General features: G+C 44.3%; 1 protein-coding gene and 1 long non-coding RNA gene across 2 annotated transcripts; one reads left to right on the forward strand and one right to left on the reverse strand.

The window, feature by feature from the left end:
- Window positions 1-14,222: 14,222 nt before the first annotated feature.
- Window positions 14,223-18,442, reverse strand: LOC133392092 (uncharacterized). The gene is made up of 2 exons (XR_009765437.1): window positions 14,756-18,442; window positions 14,223-14,699 (listed from the first exon to the last, which is right to left on the reverse strand). It is a non-coding gene; the product is annotated as an uncharacterized LOC133392092 (long non-coding RNA).
- Window positions 18,443-19,250: 808 nt separating this feature from the next.
- LOC1273953 (uncharacterized) lies at window positions 19,251-21,062 on the forward strand. The gene has a single exon (XM_313007.2). It carries the CDS (start codon window positions 19,495-19,497, stop codon window positions 20,386-20,388), a length of 894 nt encoding a protein of 297 aa, XP_313007.1. The 5' UTR covers window positions 19,251-19,494; the 3' UTR covers window positions 20,389-21,062.
- Window positions 21,063-22,861: the final 1,799 nt, after the last annotated feature.

Consider the following 22,861-nt stretch of genomic DNA (forward strand, 5'->3'; position numbering starts at 1 on the left):
AAATGTCGTTGCCAATTCCGTACAAGGTTGGTCTTGGGAAGCTTCGGAATCCGTACCCGTACGGCAGGAAAGTGAAACCTGCAATGATTAGGAACGCACTTTAGATTTTATTGCTTTTCATGAGTGTAGTGTGATCTCATTTAGCACTGTTTATCGTACCATATTCATTGAAATGTACAAGGTTTGATAGTAAATTCAATAAATCAACAAAAAAAGAGACTGTAGGCCAAAAACTTTTTTTATTCAAATACATTCTTAGCGATTTGGGAACTATTTCAAACCTGAACAAAAATAATCGATGTTGAATTTGTAACAACATGTTATGAGTTTTCTCAAATATTTTCCAAATTGCATGATTTGAGGCTTAAATCAAACCATTCTTCGTTTCTTCGTCCTTTCCGCCTGTCCGATCATGCTCTCTAAAAACCCCATTCCCATTCTCTTTTCCGATCTTTAACCGCCCGCTCATTGACCGTCGACCGTTGACCGTGCGCTCGTACATCAAACATTAATCATCACGATTCGCTTCACCGATCATAGCCACCGTCTATCATGCACACTACCCCCGGAGCTTTAGGTGCCCTCCGGGGACGAACTCCCCTTTCCCATCCTCAAACCACTGCTAAAGCCGCCGAAGTGTGTAAAACTGACCCAAACTGCTTCTGAACGCGAACGCGCACCCCGGCGGACGAAGGGCGAAGGTTTTACAAAGATTTTCTCATCACACCGGGAACGGCCATTTGAACCCAGGGGACCATCCCGCTGGAAGGCCGACACCACAATTAACCGAGAGCGAAAGTGAGTGAAACGAGGGTAACTATAAGTGTGTGTATTATTTTTTCTGTTTTTTATTTATTTTTTTTTCTCTGTATACTGCTTCTCCAGTCGGCTTATGTTGCTTTTATGCTCTTTGCCCCGGAGTGCCGCCAGGCTCCGGATATAGAAATAGAAAGGAACACACACACACACACACAGGCGTGCGGCTCGTGAGCCCTTGTGGGTGCGGGGTGGACGGTTTTTTATCGTTTTCAATTTTACTTTTATTTCGCAGCCTCTACGGACACACTGGACCGCTGGGCTGTTTTACTTTCAATTTCCATCTCGCTGGCCCAGGCCATGCCGCGAACCACGATATAGTGTAAAGATAAATCTTAGGAAAAGTACGAATTTGATTGTGTCCAGTAATGGTTTTTCCTGTTCCTTTGCCTCGCATGCTGTGGGTATGTTACAAAAGGTGGTGTTTCCTTATATCCCGGTCTCTCTACTTCATCCATCTTGCTGGCTTTTGTTGAAAAGTGAACGTACACCGTGGAACGATTAGAATGCGCCACCGCTTTCTTTTGCTCAATCTATTTATGGTGCGCCACATTTCCGCTTCCTTTCGCCCGGTACTCGGTAAGCGGAATTTCTGACACAACGGAGCTAGTAAATGTTTCACTCTCTAATAAAGTAATTAGAAACACGTTTCAACGAACAGTTTGAAAAATTAATGAACGTGACAAGTGTGTGCACCGTGAGACAGCTGCTAGTTTCAAACTGAAACTACCAAGTGCATACAGAATTGCATTTTTGCCTACTTTTGATCGATGTCCTTCATCATTTATGTTTCATGCAGTTTCGAGTGAGTTCATACCTAGTGTCTGCTAGATTTTATCGTTACATTATTAATACGAGATGAAGCCTTTGTTGCATTTATGCTTAACTATTCCGAAACAGTTTATTTCACTTATCTCGACTAACGCAAACGAGTCAGCTAGCTTCCCTATGTCACACTCTATTTGATCAATACACTAGCATCCGAGGAAGACTTATAAAACTCGTACTAAACAACCCAACGATGCAGACCAAACGACCGAGTGCACAATAACTCATGCCAAATAAATCAAGAAACCGACCGGCCCCCATAAAGACATTTGTCACACGCGCATCAGCCTCAATCACACGCAAATTGTCTTTTCTCTTCATCCATCATCGATCGCTTCACTGCACTACGTTGATGGAGCATGTACAAAAAAAACAAGCCATTTTGCTTCGATCGAACCAAACACGTGGCACCATAGCAAATAACATACCACGCCATTATCAAAGCACATACATTGTAGCACAAAAATACGCACACACACGGGCCCTGCGGCGCACGCAATACTCCATCACTGTTTCAACCGCTTCAAATTGTTGCCATCTTCAGCGGCACCCAAACTTGAACTTGAAAGCGTAAGTAAACAGTGCGCACCCGCAGCCGTGGACTTGAAACACACACAGCGCCGTGCCTCAAAGGGCTATCGAACCGCGCACTTTATCTCGCGTGCAGCACAGCCCATCCTAGGCCCCACCAGCATCTGCTGCATCGGAAAGCGCACGGTGTGGGAAATCACAAATCAGGGTCCACCCCCGGCGTTCCATCCCCGAGCAGCAGTGTTTTGATCGTGCCGGGTGTCGGAAGGGAAATCGAAACACCGCTCGGTCGGCTCGCTTACGTCAGATCAGCCGCGATGGCTGTACAGGTCTGTTGTAAAGGGCTTCAAACGTAACAGACTTTGCTTGGACGGAGGAAAGGGACCGCTCCAATCGCACGTGGAAGCTTTTTTTATGCTTCGCTCGTTTATCCACTCGATGAGAAACGGAAAAACATATAAGGTACCGTAGTATATTTTGCCACCTCACTTTGCGCCCAGCCCGTACCTTCGCACTTTTATCGCTTTTGCGTCCTGGGCGAGCATGTATTGCCTTGTGGGAAAGCGAGAAGGAAACGCGCCCTATCCTGTGCTGTGCGTGTGCAAACCGCTCGAGGAGGGGACAGTCTATATAAAACCGACGCGGGAACCGGAATCCACCGACAGGTTTGTCTCGATAAACAGGGCTCTTATCGCGCGGCCGTACTTTAGGTGAACCGGAAACGTTTGTTTATCGTGTGCCTCCTTTGAACCGCTTTTCTGTGCAAGGCCCTGCAGTCATGAAGGTGCTCTTTATTCTATACTTACGGCCAAATTTAAGAAGTGCGGAAATGGGCTTACGTCACTGTGGGGGAGGCGGGGAGGCTAAGGTTCCGGGAATGAAGCAATCTTCTTGATTTACGGGAGCGTAGCCTTCATGTCCCTTGGGTGGTTGGGTGGCAGCGAAATGAAAGCAGGAAGCTCATGTCTCAGTCTGAGAGGGTTGGACCCATCTTTTATGGGTCATCCTGGTCTTGAGGATCAGTTGTTTGAGGAGACGATTTATTTCAGTTCAGTGCCTTTCTTCTTTGGTACAATTCTTCTACTACTTATTGTCTGCTTTAAGGGCAGATCGTTGCTTGGGGGTTATTTGATTTCTATCCCTTTGTTATGTTCTACATATCATAAAGATAAATATTATGTTCTTCTTCTTTTCTAATTATTGCTTCGGTCGTTTCAACTAGTGCTCTCCAACCTTTTTAGTAGCTACTTGACTTTATACATTTGCTGCAGCCCACACACATTGAGGACATATATTGTGTAGCCTTAGTTCAAAGCTTTTTGATAAAAAAAGTTTAAATCTTATTCTAGACATGTCTGTTCAAAATTTAATCTTAATTGTAATACGAAATTCATTAAAACAAATCTATTCTTTCACGGGCCTGTTTATGCCACGGACCACAAGTGGTACGCAGACCACAGATTGGGGACTACTGGCTTACACGCAGACTTTCATTTCATAAAATAACTATTCAAAAATAAAACTGGGTAGTTACAGGACAATTACAGTTATTAGCTAATAGTCGGAGTAACGATTACAAGTGGGCTTTAAATATTTCGTTGTTTTGAATAATATCTGATGAAAATATAGCAGATAAAGTTCAAATGTTTGATTGACTTTCATAACATTGTTTAACCAGTCCTAGAAGCAGAAAACCGAACCAGCTACTCCAAAATGTAGCTTTTCTCACAACAAGTACCGGAAGCATTTTAAACAACCAAAGTGCCTTAGACATATCTGATTTGTATTCTTTTAGTTATTGTATGAAGGTTATTATTATCTCAAGTTATTATCATTTAATTTATCATTTTGTTTATATGTGAATCCACACCTATCTTTAACATAACCCATCATAAATCATTTACATCAATGAACAGAAAGCCCAGAGTTTTTCGTGTTGGCCTGTTTATTGCTGCCTAATGATGGCGTATCCCAACGTCGAAGTAACGATTGTAGCTCAAATATGTGTTGACTTGTAGGGCTTTTGAATAATGTAAACTGCGGAGTTTTATCATTACTTTTCTACGTCCTTGCACTTATTTTATACATTCTATCTAGCCTTACAATTCTTTTTGGCTACCACCCTGTTGTATTGTCCTTGTCTTATTAAGCTCCCAGCGCGATGCTGTGTTTGAGAGCAGATTTGAGTTATAATTCAGAATGTAATTACTTCTAAAATGTAAGTTACAGGTTTTCCAGGTGTTCTCATAGCTGTTCGACACTTTATTGAGTCTTTCTTACGTGAAATGAAATTAATGTAATGGGAATTGGACGCTATATCCAAATAGGGTGCCATAGAGTCCAATTTCCATCATTTGAAATTCACTTCCAATAAGAAAGAGTCAAGGAAGTATCCCACAACTATGAGAACCCCTGAAAACCCCTGTAATAGTATTATTTACAATTAGCAAAATTTTCTCAATATTCATGCAATGTAAAACTATTTTTATTTATTAAGGTTGAGATAAAACTATTAAATGGATCATGAAATAGATCGTCTTCGATAATTTATAATTACTTTTTGGTAAATTTGCAAAATTCAGAACTGCATCAATCAAAATGAAGGTCGTGTAAGGTTAACAATTCCACGCACCAGTCAAACGACAACAACAAAAAACCGAGACTTTACAATCAAACTGGTCATATCCGGGATCTTACCAAGTGTCGATTGGTACAGAAACTGACATCAACACGATCACTAGCTAACAGTTTCCTTACCGCTCTTAAAACACACACGCACAGGCCGGATATTGCTGGGTAAAAAAAAACACGCTGGCTGAAAGTTTGCATGCTACGGCATCATCAGCGTATGATTTGCTTGGTCGAGGAAATTGGAGTAACAGATTTGCCGACGAATTGTTTACTCTCGTCAGCGTCTACTCGTACGCTTGTTCGTTCGTATGCTCGTTCAATGTACTATCCTCCCACCGGATTCCCTGCCTATTTGTTCCCCGCCAACATGTACCCAGGCAGTTTGAAAAGAGGGGGCAAGAAGAGGCAAAAAGCGAAAGTTACCCCTCAGCTTGGCCCGCCTAGAGCAAAGATCCGCTTTTGGAGGAATAACGGAAAACGACACAACAGCAACCACAACAGCAACAACAGCACCGAAGCGGTCGAAGCTTCCGTGGCGCATTTGTAATCAGCACGTGGTCTGCACCCGCGAGCATCGAAAGGGTTATTGAACCTCTTTTTTGCGTCCGGCTGGGACAGGGTTCACTGAGAGAAAAAAAAGATCAAGATTGCCCCATGCCGACGACGACGACGACGTCGCGGTTGATCCGGTTTCTGCAGTCGAATATGTTGTTGATTACGGCGCATTACGAAGCGACGCGTCCGTTGTGCCGGGTCGCCCGTTTCTCGCTTCCTTGACGTTGGTGGAGGTATTTGCTCGTGCCCTGTTCCGGGGTCCCAGCTCACGGGTCTTCGAGCTAAGCCCGGGCTCAATCAGCTGCATCGTTGCAACGAACAAATGCAACAAACGGTGGATGAGAAAAATGGTGGAGACAGTATAATGTTTGCGCATACCGGATGCCGTCGATGGTGAAAGTGAAGGATTGATACCAGCTCAGAACATGGTGCCACAACTTGGAGGCGTTAGCCTCCTGATGCACCTTGGACTGGATGTCCTGTTTGTAACTAAGCATTACTGCTGATATGTAGTGATTTAATTTTCATAATTAATATATAATGTATCTAAGAGTAGGACCAGTAATTATGTCAACCATAATATGACAACGGATTTGGTAAACAACTTCCTTAAAACACTCAATGTTTCATTGGAGTCTCAAGTTTTATCAAACGGATTTCAAATAATGGATACATACATTCAAATATCTGAAATCATCACAGCTCCAGCATCACTAAATGTGTAAGTAGGAAAAGCAAAAAAGCAATTACCAAAGAATAGTATTTGAAATATATTAAAGCTTCATTTCATATTCATATAAACTTCTTAACAAAATACAATACAGTACTAATTTATATACAGTTAATATTCCTAAAAGCTCTTTTTCATTCATCTTTTTTAACGCTAGTCGACATTGTCTTATAAGTAAATAAAACACTTTACAGCTCATTCACAACTTTCTCACCATACAGTCAGCTTCAACACAAATTGTCGGATTAAGTTCACTAGCATGCATTGTAAAGTTCCCCCAAAAACCTGCTCGCTTACGACCTTGACAATCAACATCTATGTCTGAATCACCATAAGCCCTCCTCCCAACCTCCCAGAATCCCTTCCATTCAAAGCCATCCCTTGAATCGCGAATCTGTTGCACCCGATGCATCCACCCGGAACCGTTTCAATCAAAAGTTCGAAGTTCCAGTTCGAAATGAGGGCGAACAGAAGGCATAGCAAACAGGAAAGCAAAGCGAGTAAGAAATTATCAAAATTCACACTCACACGTACACACACATACGAAACAAATGTGGGCAAATTCAATTCAGTCCAGAAGTCAATAACCGAAGAGTTTGCGAAACCCGCCGGCAAGTCTGCTGGCCACCGGTCCGGCGATAACTGTTTGCCTCGTGGGCTGTATTTATCGAGCGTGTGTGTGGCTATGTTGCGGACCAATAGATCCACCGCTACAACTGACCCTGTGAGTGGCTTTTCCCCCCGGGCTCCATCCCACACCACCCCGTTTGTTCGACCGGTTTTCGTCCAGACGGGACGTTGGATCCGCAAACTCTCCTCGGTTAGACGAAACCGTCGGAAGAATCGAGCCGATCGAGAGGAACTTAATTATTGGCCAGTGTGAGACCAAGCGCCGGCTTGTTACCATTGGCTCCCTGTTACCCCATGTCCACACCACAGCCACGGTCCATTTTCCCATTTCCAACCGGACCGTGTAGGCAACGAACGGGGCTTACACAGCCATCAAGTCCGGTGGCGTCAGTTGTGAAGTGTGGTTCACTACATTGTATGGTTGATACGAAGGTAATGGTTACTTATGACAAAGATCAAACATGTGCACGTCCTGCAAGAAGCACAATGTACTACACCAAAATCCAATGATTTGGAAAACTTGCAAGAAACTCATCGACTTGCTGGACATCTCATCTTTGAGCTGTTTGGTTTTTCTGTTCTTACCAGCGAAGAATAAGGTCTTATAGACATGCAACGACTTATTGGTTTTTGCGGTTGCACTGTAGGTGGTTTTGTCATTTTGTTAAAAAAAACATTAAGCAGAATGTGACTTGATCTGATGACAATGATCAATGTAAAATGATAAAAAATGACTCTGAAAAGGATTATTTTATAAACGTTAAATCAAATCTTGAATCACCAAACACAAAATGTATATGGCTATGCTGTACGCAATGTTTCTACAACAAACATAATTAGAAATCATCGCACGATGCATACACTGACATCGCAAGATTCATATTTATTCATTTAAAAAATACATTTTTTATGAAAGTTCGCAAGAAAACAGGCTATATGAACCAGGTGAAACAAGGCCTGTCTGAGTTCGGCTCCTTACGTCTTAGGAAAGCTGCAACTAGTGACCGTGCATCTTGGAGAATGACTTTTGCTCGGGCCATGCCACGACGACGTACTTTTTCGTGAGCTCAACCTGTGAACGATTTAACTCTCAAACGAGATCAGATTTCAAATTCAAATTAAATTGAACAATCCCTGCTGTTGAACTACATCAAATATTGTCTTCCGTTATAACATAAAATAAAACAGTCTAATTACCGTCTTCTAGTTATTTCATCCAATATGTTCTAAAAACTACCTTCTAAAAATCTTTATATTTTTATGCCAAGTAACGTAACGTGTTGTCTTGGACATTGATTCTTGGAATGGTGGTGAACGGTGATTATATGTTTTTCTAATACGTGATTAGCACGCCCGATTAAAATTTGAATACAATTTTGTCTAATGAAATCGTGCGATAATCGCATCATTAATAGCAGATTGTTCATTTCACTACAGTATCATTGTTACGCAAATCGATTACGCTTAGCCTCGATGATGCCATAACCCTTCCTTCAAATCCTTTATTCACCGAATGACACACATAACTGATTTGAATCACAGAGTTTGCGGGAGTCGCAGAAAGAGCAGCCTACCAGATTACTTATTTGCATCGATTCGCGTAGGCATTTAAAGTTGATAACATCATCACGCTCCCAGCATAATCGATTTCCGTTCCCAAAAATAAACCGCGGGACTGGCATACCACCATAGCAACAATGATCAAGTTCTGCCGAATTGATGCACGGAGCGGATATTGTAAAAATAATCTGCACAAAAAATCCGATCCAAAAGGTGCCGGATGGATTCATCTTATTTTATGTCGCTTTTGAAGCGAAAGAAACAAAATAAAAGGAAACAACTAAAACAATCAAACTGTTCCGAGCTGACCCCAATTTCCGTCAAACACTCGTGGCGTATCCCCGATACCCAGTACCCCCGTTTTTAGTTTTCTTAAGTCTATGTTCAACAAATTCGCAGATCCAGACTCGTACGTAAACACACACACACACGACCACATTAATGCAATACATAGGAAAACGTACACACTATTCTCCACCGGATGAGTTATCATGCGGCCGTTCACGTCGATTGGCCCGCAATAGGCCGATTGGCCCCAAAATCATCCCAACGACCACTTAATCCACACCCGGACTCTTGCTCGCTGCGAACACATTTGCTACCATCTCGCTGTCTTAGGGACCGTTCCCATCCCATCCAGTCTTGCCTGTCTCGAGACTGTTGCTGCCGAAAAACCAGTTATCACGTGATGGATTGGAAAACCAGCCCCAGGAAACCAGAACCGGAAAAATCTACCATCACCCGTCAGGCCCCGAGGGCCCGCTTAACAGTCTTTTCGTCTGGAGCGCTCGTCTTGCGATAGCTTTCTGTGCGTATGTATGTGCCTGTGTGCTGAGACGCGAATTAAAAATATGGCCACATTAATTAACGCTCCGATGAACGCCTGCAGCGCTGGAATGCAACCGTTTCCTTTATCGCTTCGGTTGGAAGAATCGTTCTCAAATTTGGGAATCTGAAACCGTAAGCCACCTTCCCCGTGTGCGTCGAGTGGCTGGCGGTGATGGAGGAAAACGGGAAGAGGGAAATTGATATAGGGCGCTCAAGATAACAACCAGCCCAAGAACTGTTCACCCGTCGATTAGCTAACGGAGCTTTCCGACGAAAAATGTTCTGAAAAGCTTCCAAACTCCGCTCCTGCACCACTGCTGGTTTGACGCCCACGGCATGGCATTAATATATTCACCAGTCAGCGTCTTTTTGTTCGCTCTTGGTGCATCGCCGTTACGGTTGCGAGGACGGAACTATTTGAATAACAAATCCATCCCAAGAGTCGCGTCCGATTCGTGCTGCCTTGTGCTTGTAGCTTCACTGCATGACATAATTTTTCCCGGTTCCGTTGCTTCGCGTTTCCAACGAGCCCGCACACACAGTAAGAAGAAAATTTGACTTTCCAAACTCTGTACCTCGGTGCCGGTACAGGTTTCAAGTGGCAGTGGCCGGGAAGGGCTGCCAGTAACGCTTATCTGGGTCAGTGTGGCAAAGTGTTTTCCATGCCAGAAAAGAGGAGCACTTATCTAAAGTGGATTCGATTTCATTCGGCATGGGGCGATGCTTCCTTCCGACGCAGTCGCTGCCCTGCCATTTGATGCCAAAACCAATACCTTCGACAGCGCAAACGGGGGCGTGTTGCTGGTTGCAATCAGTGGCATAAGGGGAGAAAAAAAAACAAAAACCGGCGGTACGAGATGTTTGCGTACCACTTCCCGGTATCGAGAAACCGCTGAGGTTTTCGAATGTTTGTTGTTCTGTGCAGCTGCTTTGCTTTGCTGGTCGAGTGGTCGAAGATGATGTTGATGATGGTGTTGCTGCTGGTGCAGGATACAGTAACACTCGGCATGTTTAGAGTAGCTCTTTGCTCTTTAGCATAATTTTCCATCCGCTTGGCTATGTTACTGGCATGCAACAATATACAGAGCTTTTCTTGTGATGCAAAACATTCGTTGTATTTTGATAGGGCCAAACGTGATGAACGTTTATCGCACTCATACTGATCTGCATTGCGTCTGCATGCGTTAATATGTAATCCTATATAAATCCTATCAATACACCATAGCATATGTAAACGCGTTTCTTTGCACGTCCACAACACTGTAAATTGATTTAAAGTGAAGAGTTATAATACGAATCTAAAACAAAAAAAAACGTATCATCAAGATATCTATGGACGACCAGAGGATGGTAAAACCCTAAACATTTCTGACAATTTTGATAAAAAAGCGGATCCGGTTATCAGTATCGATGATCTGTTCATCCTACTATAACAGGACTTGTAAAAATCTTTGTTTAAAAAGGTGGTCCCGTGGTAAAGTCGCTAACTCACACGACTTTATAAGGCCGCGGGGCCATGGGGTTCCTCAACGCTCATTTTCTCAAACACTTATGAGAGCTTTCTCAACGTCTGTAGAATCGGCACAACATCGACTTGAGAATCTTTGAGAAAGTTGACGGTGCAGCGATTGGCTATCTGAAATGTGAGAAATTAAGCTATTCGTTTATTATTCGTTTTCATTTTTTCTAACTAAAGCATGAATGGATATATTAGTTACTCGGAGTGAGAAAAACTGACGACGGCCATACGCTCGCATCTGAGAACATGTTTTGAGTGTTTGAGAAACTTAAATGAGTGCTTGAGAATGTTTTCTCAGCTTGAGAAAGCCTCATGGCCCCGCAGCCTAACATATCCTAACATCTGCTCCAAGTGTTTAGTCATTAGATGCGCGAAAAAGAGGTCATAGCCGAAAGATTATACATTCCTCTCAACCAGTGTATCTTACAGGATCAGTCGCTCTCCACTGCCAATTAGTGAATTATATATATAGGGAAAATATATCCTTCCTTTCTTTCAACACGAGCGAGAAGGAGATCAGAGAAGTTAATTCACACGAGCGAGAAGGATATCAAAGATGTTAATTCACAGATTAGAGATACCTCTGCATTTGGATAGTCTTTTGTTATCCAAACTAAGATCTGTTTCGAAAATATTGGCTAGAATGGATTAAGAACAATAAAAACAAAAAAAGACACATGCGTCTTTTTCAACATACTCATACTCTGACGGTCACTTTCCTTACTCTGATAAAGATACAGCATCCATAAATTGGTATGGGAAATATCTGCTCCAAGCGCTTAGTACATGCGCGAAAAAGATATCACAGCCGAAAGATTCTATGTAAATCTGCATACATCGTCATACACATATATGTTTATCGCTGGGATACTTGACCACCGGATCGACTCGTCGGCACTCTGACGCTGATTTATCAATCTCGGGGCCCTTAACATGTGGAGATTTAGCTAGGTCACTCAGTCCGCTTAAAGGAAACTCTAGTAAGCTCAATCCGCTTGTATAAAAATCCACCTACGCCGGCACTACTTTCTGGGTTTAACCTCTACGTTCCGCCAAGATCGCTCCGTGTTTGACCGTTATTTAACGATCCTTTTCTTGTAACGTGTCGTGAATTCAATGCTGCCTGTGATCGTGACATGTTACGATCTGCGTTTCTAAATTGTATACGTTCTGTGCGTCTTTTATCGACTTGACAAGATTGTACTAATTTAAGATATTAGATACTAAGATTGTGTCAAAAAGGCCACTTTTGCTCTGTTGAATTTAAAAATAACAGATAACAATTATTAAACAACACAATTTATTTTTTATTATTTTGGATTTGATTTATTAAATTATTATAACATTTTTTTAAGATTTTTTTTTGTAGAATGTACATAGCACTGACTATTTTCCTATAGGGTATCCATAAGTTGCGGAAGTCCGTTACTGGTACATGCAAGCCTAATAATATGATGAAGAGTATTCAAAAATATTTTATTTTGTATGCTTTTGATAAACTTTTCAATTTGCTATTACTTTTTTGTTTAATTCGGAAAATGAATCATTATTTTTTAATCTAAAAACTACCCTCGATTTACAATGCGAATAGGAGCTGTAATCTTGACGTAACAAATGTAGACGGTCTTAGACTGCCTCAATCGCAAAGGATCTGAATCCTACCAACATACAGGGTCACTATAGGTATTCAGGGTCACTATAGGTAAGGAAGAGAAATCCATGTAAGTCCTTCTATAAACACGGTCATTATTGTGTATAGTTTTTAGAAGAGCGTTTACTCAATATTTCATGTATATTATTGAACATTCCAGGCATATTTACTATCGAATCGCAGGCGATTTCAAAACAACTACATTCTTTCTTGAACGAGATTTCGACACAATTCTTAAATGCATTTCGTGACCAAAATTGTTAAAACTTACACTCTTTTCGTAAGGAGAGCAAACTTATTCATGCAAAGCAAATACCACAATGAATCTTTTCACCCATTTCTCAATACTTCCAACTGCTACCTCAGGTCAAAATAGAAACATTTTCCATTTCGACACACCGACGCACAAAAATACCCTATAAAAAACCTACAACAATCAATGTAAAACTCTAGCTCATCACACCTTCTCTGGTAAAAGTAGCAGCTTTCTGTCAATTTTCGGGGTGAGTGTTTGATTATTTTTTGTTCAGGCTCAATTTTCGCACAATCGCGCAAAGAGCGGTGAAAAACATCCGTCCATCCGGCGGCCGGCAGCGTAAGGCCAAATTCGTGTGCCTATTTTCACCAACGTGCCCAATTTTACAGGCATACATCAACACGGGGTACGATAACTATTTTGACACCGATACGGTGGCCACTTCAGTACCGACTGCGCAGACCATCGGTCAACGTGCGGTGTGTCGTTCCTCCTGCCATCAGAGGGGGATGTACGGCATGAACGGAAGTAAACAAACCAAAAACAATGGCAATCATGTGATGTGCGGATGTATGAGGGAAAAGATACACACGAAAAGAAACATCATTATCCACACTCACACGTTTGCTGCAAATGGATGCAGATAATGAAATTTTTCGGCCACTTTCGCGAGAGGCCATACATCGCGGATTGCTATTATTATTGTGATGCTTCCTTTTTTTTGGCTGGCTTTGCTGTTTGCCACCGTTGGCCGCTAGCTCCATTTCTTTCGCTCTCGTCGACCCGTTCCGATACGGTTCCGACTCATAAACCATGTGCGTATGTTTTGCCCAAATTTCTTCTTAATTTCTGCTTTCAGCTTGCGCCGCGAAAGGTGCCCCATCCATGGGGATCAAGTGAAAGACTGCTCGGCACGGGTCGGAAAATTTGGGCATTTTCTTCGCTGAGCAAAGCGAAACATGAACCACGCACACCCAACTTCCCCAACGGTACACAGTACCGCATCTTTAAACTGCAGCAGAATGAGCGTTAAAATGAAAGCGGCAGCAAGTTATTTAATTTATAGCAAATTAATACCGCTCGCACAAACGGCAACTGCGCTGGCCGTGACGGTTTGTCCGGGGTTTAGTGAACGAGTTCGGCAACCTTAGCGAATCAGGTATCATTTTCTTATGATTTTTAATACGACATCATCACTGCGTGCGTGGTGCTTGCTTTCATTAGACTTATCTTGTTTTTGTTAATAGCATTTTCATCTCTTTTTATATTCACTGTAAAGTGATTAGCAAACATGACTATTTTAGTTCCGCTTTCTAGGCAAATGTTAAGTTGAAATTTGAAGAAAATACAAGAGAAAGTGTAGCCTATTAATTAAAAATTATGATCATCATAATCAACTTCAACTTAAATTAAGCCGCTGAAAAAATATTGTTTAAAAATTACTTCATAATCCACATTTCATTCTTTCAGATAACCTTTACTAGGGATACTCTTCCACGAGGATTACTGTAACTACTATGTATCTTCTTGGCCTTGGTCTTATATTGTAAGTTACAAGCTCCTGATATACAAAAAACCCTCTATTCAAAGCCTTGTACCACGAGTATTGGCGTCATCGAATTCGGCGTATTCTAGAAGAATGAAATGAGTTTCTTTCCCCTGACGATGGTTGACAAATGTTTTACTCTTTTGATAGATAATGCATTAATTATGCATGCTCAGAACTGAGCATAAGTTTATTGAGATATATTATTCTTAGAAAACTTTTCTAAAAACACTGAAAAAAACTTGAAAAATTTCCTTATCATTAATTTACCAGCAGGTTTAGTTTATCAATCAGTCAGCAGTTATTCCATTCCTACTCAGAGCAACTTGATGAACACAACCGTACCTTCTAATCATTTCGCTTTGGTTCACATGGTATTACTTGCAGGTCGTAATTGACCATCAGCCTAAAACGGAAACTAACGTTCAAGCTAATTAGAGTCAAAACGCTCTGACCTGTGGGAACCGGACTGGTCTCTGCCCACGGTCAAGGAATGTCTTGACAAGATCCGAAAGCAACGTTGCACGTGGGTTACGCAATAAAAGCTGTTATCACCCTTCCGTTTGTCCTCGAAGCATTTGGAACTCACGCCAAGACCTCGGCTCGCTGCAAACGACACTTTGAACAGTCCGTTGATCATAGTACCATGGAGGTAATTTGGTCTTTATCCTTACTTTTATAACTAGCGGCACTTTTATTGGACTACACGCAAACACGACCGAAGCAACACTTTCCCTTGGCAGCAACGTGAACCTCACTGGCTTCACCGTGTGTGACATGTGACCGGCGCAAATGTTTCATTTTCACTTTGACCAAGCGGGCAAGCGGTCAATGTACTAGTCGTATTTTTTCCCCTCATTTTTTTTTCATCGCCCTCACCGCCGCCTGGTGGTTATGACTGCTCAATGTGCGGTTGTGTAGTGTCGCTACATGCAATGGAAAGTGGTTCTGTTGAAGGGTCGATCGACCGCCGGCAGATCGTGTTTCCTGTTGCTGCAGTTTTACTGCAGAGCATGGAAAGCACACGGCCCACGGTAAAGGCAAATAATCGAGAAAGACCTACCGCTAGCGCCAACAAAGTTCAAGTTCAATGAGCAATGTGCTGTCGGCCAGTTGCCTTCGGAGGAAACGTCCCCCCAGGCAGACGCCCGATACTCCCCTACCGACTGGGGCTGCGGTTTAAGGAATGGAAAGCTGTGAGCGGCTTCGACCGTAGTGAGGGCTTTCGGAAAGTAAGCTATCGGCTACATTCGTGCTAATTTCGTGCCATGAGTCTAGCTTAGCTTTTAGTCGCAAGATCATGACCGAGACCGGCACCGAACTGTATACGCTGAGCTGAACCTTCACTAATTGATGTGGCAAAATTCAATCGAAATAATCCGTTCGATTTTTTTTACCGGTTCGTTCAAAGTCCCAAATCGATCGATGTGCCAAACGCTAAATCAATTTCAATACGGACACCATTTTTGGCACATTTCAATCCACCCAGAACGTCACGATCTCTCGGACAAGAAGACACTAGATGTTTAACAGCAACAACAAAAAACTCACCCAACTCCGGTAGCTAACTGACAAAGATCCGTAGCCATGGTACCGGTCAACAAGAGTGGCACGGTTTCGTTTCGGGCCATTTTTCCAACTACGGGAAACGCCTTCCACCCCGTTTTCATCGGCCCTTTCCGGGGTGCGGCGAAGAAGGAACCGTCCATGGCGCATCTCATTGTTACGAGATCCCCATCACCCATCATTATCCACTTGGCCCGCATACGGCTGCGGGGCGGGCCGTCCCGCTCGTGGCCGTAGGGACGGCTTTGTAGGTCAAGAGATCCAAACGGTCAGATTTCGTCAGCGATCCCTCACAGTACGAACGGACAGGGGCAGCAGCTGTGGCAAGGCAACTCGAGAACGGATTGACGGACCGTGCGTTTCCGTGCGAGCGACATGGAATGTGTGCTGGCGAGGTGAAAGAAACATTCAATGGTGTATCTACGAAATCATTAGAAAGGCACTACATTTAGTGTCCATGTTTTCTACGCTCTTTTTTAGTTGTTGTCTGCGCCATCTCCGCCTTTACTTTGATTGGTCGTCTGATTTTTTGTCGTCCACTTACGCAAATGCCGCCGTTTTTTGAACGGCACTTTGAGGAAGATTGCAGTTTTTATGTTCATCAAGTTCACACAACCAAATTGGAAAACAATAACGAGGGCGTTGAAGATTTGAAGAATCTTTCCGCTAACCTTTTCCAGGTAGGATTGAATAACAAAAAATGCCAGTTAAGCGCTCCAATTTACAAACTTATGGTTCTGTCCTCCCCACATTTCAATGCGGAGAGATTGAGATAGCACATAAAAAGCTAAAAATACCTTTCTGCGACGCAGCAAATCAACGATATACCGATTCGACCGAACTGTGCCTTAGAGTGTTCCGATGAAAGAAAAAAAACACACACAAACAACCGATGTGCTCGGCACGACCGTACCTAACCTAATCCCGATACTCCCAAAACAAGCCACGCCGTCTAATGAAGTGATGACACAGTAAAATGCGGAAAATTACGCACCCAGCACGGTACTTAAAAACAACTTTCTCTTTCGCCAGGCCATGCAGCGCCCGAGAAAATCTTCCAATCGCACGGAAGGAATCGGACTCTGAAGCCTCTCGAAGCCGGCAAATGGGTATGTGTGTTAATTCGGTTTTCTAACCTGGGAGCAGGCACTGGGAGCAGCGACTGCTGATCGATAAAACCTTCCCGCCCATCTAGTTGGCTTTTACTAACATTTCTCTTCGCTTCGGCGATGCCGATGGATAAGCAAACGGAATCAGACCGGGCCGGGTCAAGGACCTGCAATAGGTAAATGAAAGTGTTGGCCCCCGAAGCTTGGATTCAAAGTCAAGAATGCAGCAACAAACTATGCAAATGGGAAGGTGTGCTTATCCAAATATCTTAAGGAGCACGTGCTGCAATTGGTTATATTTCCTTTTTCACATTGTTAGAACCTACCCACGTTCCTAGGGTAGCATCAATTTTTTTTTTAATAAACAGTGGGTTATATTTCATTCAACGCTTCTTTAACTTTATTCTCACAGTGCACAGCACAGTGAGCTGCTTTGCCAATGTTGGGCGAGTGAAACATTTGTATCATGCCAAAACAAAATACCGAAACCATACAATCCCCTACCCAAAATTGTTCCTTCACCATCGTGGACTGATGTTTTGCATACTTCTCGCAATGTTTGGTCAGCAGAAGGAGCACCATTCTTCATTCATCAAAAGCCGCTACATTATATCCTAATCGCAACAGTAAACCCACCCCTACCCGGTTGATCCTACTGTAGAGCTTCTTCATAACGTGTGCTTGTAATTAGAATTTTGTTATCCTTGTTATTCCGGTATTGCACCGAATTCCTTCCACGCTCGGATGAGCAGCAGTGTAATTTATTTATGATCATATTTTAGCACAGTTTCTCTTGTCGAGCGAGCATTAAAGCGTCAGCGTAAAGTGACGTAATTGGCCTTGCAGGATGTACCGGGGCGTATTATTCTGTCCGCTTAAAGGAAGCCGTTGCGAGTAATCCTCTTGCAAAGGGAAGAGCATCAATTAGGGTATACTTCTAGCGCCCACTAAGTGGATGAATCCGTGTTAGATTAAAAGCTAGCCAAATTGGACGTGTTAGACAGGTTACAAAAAACATGAAAAATTGCACCCGAAAACCAACTAACCTCATTTTCCGGGCATTTTTACTTAAATTGTTGAATTTTCAGTTACCATGTTGTTGAGGTGCCATGTTGTCCTACTTGCAATGGATTTTTGTTGTGCTATGTAGTAAAACACAAGTGCATTTAACAACTTTAATTCACAATTAGCTGTAATTCAATCTAAGCTCTAATTCCCTTTTAGAACTACTGAGAATTTTGCTTCGCTCGAATCTTTTCCTCGTACTGTTTACATACGCGACTTGCATGAATTCTACTCATCAACGAATTGGCAGTGCAATTGTAGAATTATGTTGTTGTGTACTTCTTTGAGTATGAGTGGTATAGATCCACAAAAACAGCACCGGGAAACTGTGTAAACAATTAATTCTACATGTAAACAATTCCTGCAAAATAATCTCCCTAAGGCACGCTACGGAAGCAGCTGAATACTGTGTGCAAAACAGATCGCAGACGCCACAGCAACAAAACTTCCGCAGACACCGGAACGGTCAATCCACGAATGTGAGGTTCATGCCACAACAATATCATGCTCACGGCAAGTGCACGAGCTGAACTGAATCATTTGAAATGGACAGCCAAACCCCAAGTGAGAAAAGTAGATCCAACAAAAAAATCCCCACGAAGCATTAGAAACACCCGACATTGAGAGAAATGATCGGTCGATGGAGCGCGCACGGGTTGGCACGGGTCATGACGCGAGATTAAATGTGTTTGTGGTTGAGGAACAGGAGCGAAAACAAACGCAAACACAAGATGCAAACGCCTGCGATGGGGAAGCCAGAGCGGGACGGCAGACGGATTTGCCTGCAGCTGAGTGTGAGCATATCGTGCAAGCCTAGCATCACCAGAAGATGCAGATGAATGAAAGTTCCTTTGGGTTCGTGGTGCGATGGTGGTGGGAATCGCTGGGAAAATTGATGCTTTCCTTCCCCACCCGAACACACGCGAGTCGAGCTGCTCGGTGGGAGGCACGGTCGAACGGCCGGGCGCGGAATGGATGGAAAATGAGGAGGTTAGTGTATGTGGAACGCGCGCACCCTTCCCGCACGAGGCCGATCCGCTGGGATGGGTGGCCAGTTGCCGCTCAAAATGAACTGTAATCGAGTGAACGTTCAACCTCGCAGCCGGTGCGGAAGCGAGACCGGGCGAACGGTGCAAGCGAGGGCCCGATCGCCCGGCCGCCATGGAGAAAGGACGGAGAAAGAACGAAAGAAACACGGGCGAAAACGACGAACCTCCCTCCGACCGGGGTACACGCGCCGCTTGGCGTAGAAAGGAACGGAGAAAAACGGCTCCCCACAAACCGCTCGTAATATTCGGTTTCCTCCGGGCGGCTTCAGCCTCTGCGTTAGGTAGAGCAAGAGTAGGGGGCTGAACAAGGGGAACCGTGTGTGGTTGGGCGGTTAAACAGGTATCACATGCGTACGTACGTTTATATAAATTGAGCGTGCAGCGTTCCGAAGAGCAACAGATCCGCCATACCCGCATCACGGTCGAGATCGTAGATTCCGAGTTTTCCACGCTCCGCATTTTGGACAGAAGCGTGTCTGTTTGTCGAAAAAAAAACACATACGAAAGGATCCCGTGTCCCCCCGCCGTGCTTCACGTGCCCTGTGACAGCCCGTGTCTGTGTGAGAAAGTGTGTTGTTTTCTTGTTCCTGCGTGTGTTGAGTGTGTAATCGATCCAGCAGCGAGATGGCCTTCACCTACAAGGTAGCCGGTGTGCTGTGCTTAGTCCTAGCCGTGACCGTGGCCCTGCCGGCCGAAGATTCGGGCCGTTCGTCCCGCAATGCGATCGGTGGTGGCGAGAGCGACCTGGTCGGCAGCATCTACAAGGAGTGCCTGTCGTCCGACTCGGTGTCTTGCGTCAAGTACAAGCTGTTCAGCTTCATCGATCGTGTCGTGGCCAAGCGCAGCGTGTTCGCCCTGACCGACGGCGTGACCGTGGTCAAGACTCCCGGCGTGCCCGAAACCGAGGGTGCTCCCCGTGCGCTCAGCGGCGATGAGTCGCTCGAGTCTCTGCTGCTGTCCCGCGTCCAGTCCTTCCTCGCCACGCACACCATCAAGGTCGACCTGAAGGGCGCGGACATCGTCAATGCCGTGACCTCGACCGGCCGCGCCCTCGAGGACGTCTCGGAGAACCTGCTCGCCGCCGATTCGGACGATGAGGAAAAGTCGGAGGGACCGGCCGGTGGTGAGGCTCGTGGCAAGAAGAAGAAGGCCGCCAAGATCCTGGGCCCGCTGCTGCTCGCCGTTGCGCTGAAGGCCGCCGCCCTGCTGCCGCTGCTGCTCGGTGCGATCGCCCTGATCGCCGGCAAGGCTCTGCTCATCGGCAAGATCGCGCTCGTGCTGTCCGCCATCATCGGGCTCAAGAAGCTGCTGTCGCAAGAGAAGCACGTCACGTACGAGGTCGTCGCTCACCCGCACCACTCCACCAGCCACACGTCCAGCCACGGCGATGCCTACTCGCTCGGCGGCTCGTACGGAGGCGGTGAGGTCGGAGGATACAGCGCCAGCTCCGGCCATGGCGGCTGGGGACGTTCGATCCAGGACGCGCAGGACGTCGCGTACAGCGGCCAGAAGCCCTAAATGCCACCGACAGATGCTCCAAATCACACCAAACCACATCACCACCACCACAACCACCACCACCATCATGAACATTATTTATTTAATTTATTTAGCGTCAAGTGAAGGTGTTAAAGTTTGCGTTCGATTGTTAGGAGGTCAAGGTTGTTAGGGCGAGGAGCACGCCTCGCAGGAGCCATGAGGCGAACGGGATGGGGCTCGCCATCGAACCAAAGCCAGCGGAAAATGGTGCCTGCGCGATGTCCATTCCGGCCATTCCGCGGCCCACTTGCCGCCCGTATGGCTCTCTGTCTCACTCACCTTCCGCTAGCTCTTTCCCTTTGTTGTCTTGCTCTGTCTCTCACTCTTCCCCTTACGTTTACGCTTATCAATTTTCACACACGATCTTTCTTTTGTACTATATTGTTTCCTTAGCGCCAATCTAACTTCTATTCTACCCACAGCACGAACCGTTGTTGCGTTCGTTGCTGCACTTTAACGCTTGCCTTTCGTGAAATTTGTGTACTTTTCCGCAACATACCCTACCGTGCAGGCAAATCCCCGATAGTGGAACCGTTTCGATGGGCCTCTGGAAAAGGGTTCCGAAGCCCGAGCCCGATCCCAAGCCATCCAGATCACCACAAACCGAAAGCGAAGAACGAAGAAATAAAAGCTCAAATTATTTCCAAAAATAACCCTACCCGACTTTGCGTTCTTTATCGGTTACCGTGAGAAAGCGTCACTCAAACACCATGCTAATTCAGACCGATTTGCACATACGAACGCTCCACTGCACACAGGCTGCTTCCTAAGGCAGTGCAATAAAACCCGCGCCAGTACCGAGTTCGCGCTCATTCGTTCCGCAAACCCGATGGCGTTTATCGTTCCCGTTGCTTTTCTTCTTTGGATAAATTGCAGCTTCTCCCCGGGGGTGGAGGGAAGCAAACTGTTTCGCACGGTTGCATGATTACGGTGGCCCTTTAGCATCGAGCGTACCGAATTCGCACCGACCGCCACATGAGGTCGTCAAGGGGAAAGTAGAGCACCGAGCGAGTGGAGAAAAACCCATACCCATCATACGGTCGCACGTTTCCCGCGATTCGCCAGCCTACGCCAGCAAGCTGCTGCCAGAACGGATTTTCATTTGAAACATTCCACTCACTTCCAGGGCCCAGCCTGCATGTGGGAGGCCAGGGCCGGTAACTTAAACCCACAGGGCCAGCTAGCGTTCGCATGTACTTTTCCCAAATGTCCCAAATCGTGTGCGTTCCCTGCGTCACCTGCCGTCTTGTTCCAGATGTATTTTAGTGACATGTTAACTAGCCACAGTTTGCGGTGGATCGCTAGGAGCATTGATGTTAGTGTAAATAGGCCCCATTTGTGGATTCATAAATTACATTTCATTAGACTATGGACATGGTATATGGACTAAACTTGAATTAAGTTTCATTATCGCTGATGCAAATACTATTTTTAACTACTATTTTATTTTTAAAGATACTATTTTTTTTATTCCCTTATTTTTATTATTATGTTTACTTGGCAACTAGCGAAATGCTGATTTTGAACTATATCCGCTAGCAATCCAAAATTATTATCACTTTAGCAACCTAAAAAGCTTCTGTTCGTTCTACTACAACATCACATCATATTCTATTCTAAAACTATTCCAACATCACATCGCTTAAAGTCATAATTAAACATCTAACTAAGATGTCGCAGTGCAGATTGTTTCTGTTCATATTTACTGTCTACAGACCCCAAAGAGGTGTTATTCTTCGATGAGATCATATAAAGTAAACGCGTTAAAACGTTTGATATCAATAAAGAGAATTCTGCGAGAGAGATTATTCAAAAATTACGTTTGCCTCACAGGAGAGAAAGATGGTTCATACTAATCCAAACTTTAAACTGTAGGCTACCATCATCATCATTTTATCTTTTTTTTTGTATTCAGCGTTCATATCTTCAACCTATGAGCTACATTAACATCCAGACGATTATCTGCCACATATTTGGCAAATTTCATCTGGTTTCCATAGCGTTCATACAACGAAAAACTAAGCATGAATTCAGTTATGCTCCACGTATGCGAAATCTTCTCCAGAATACTGGAATACCAATGTTTGATGATGGCAGACTCGAAGCAAACTTGAGCAATTTAATTAAGCTCAAAATCTAAAGTAACAAGCTGGCAACAACAACAAGCCAGATGTAAGTAAAGTGCCAAATTTTCAGTTATATAAAAATGAAGGATAATCGTGCCGTTATTGCATAACTTGCAGGGGAGAAGTTTATCTCGCGAGCTCGTAAACGTAGACTAGAGAGTCTGACTTTCACCACTAGTTCGACGAATCTAACGTCTTATAGCGCCGCACGAAGATGCAACAGAATCGCTTATGAGCTCATTATGGTACGAGTCGACAAAACTTTTGCCCTTGTCCTCCCAGTCCTACGAATGATAACGTAGGTACTTTGACCGTGAATAAAAAAT

The sequence above is a fragment of the Anopheles gambiae genome, chromosome 2 (genome assembly GCF_943734735.2).
Source record: "Anopheles gambiae chromosome 2, idAnoGambNW_F1_1, whole genome shotgun sequence".
Classification (NCBI taxonomy): Eukaryota; Metazoa; Arthropoda; class Insecta; order Diptera; family Culicidae; genus Anopheles; species Anopheles gambiae.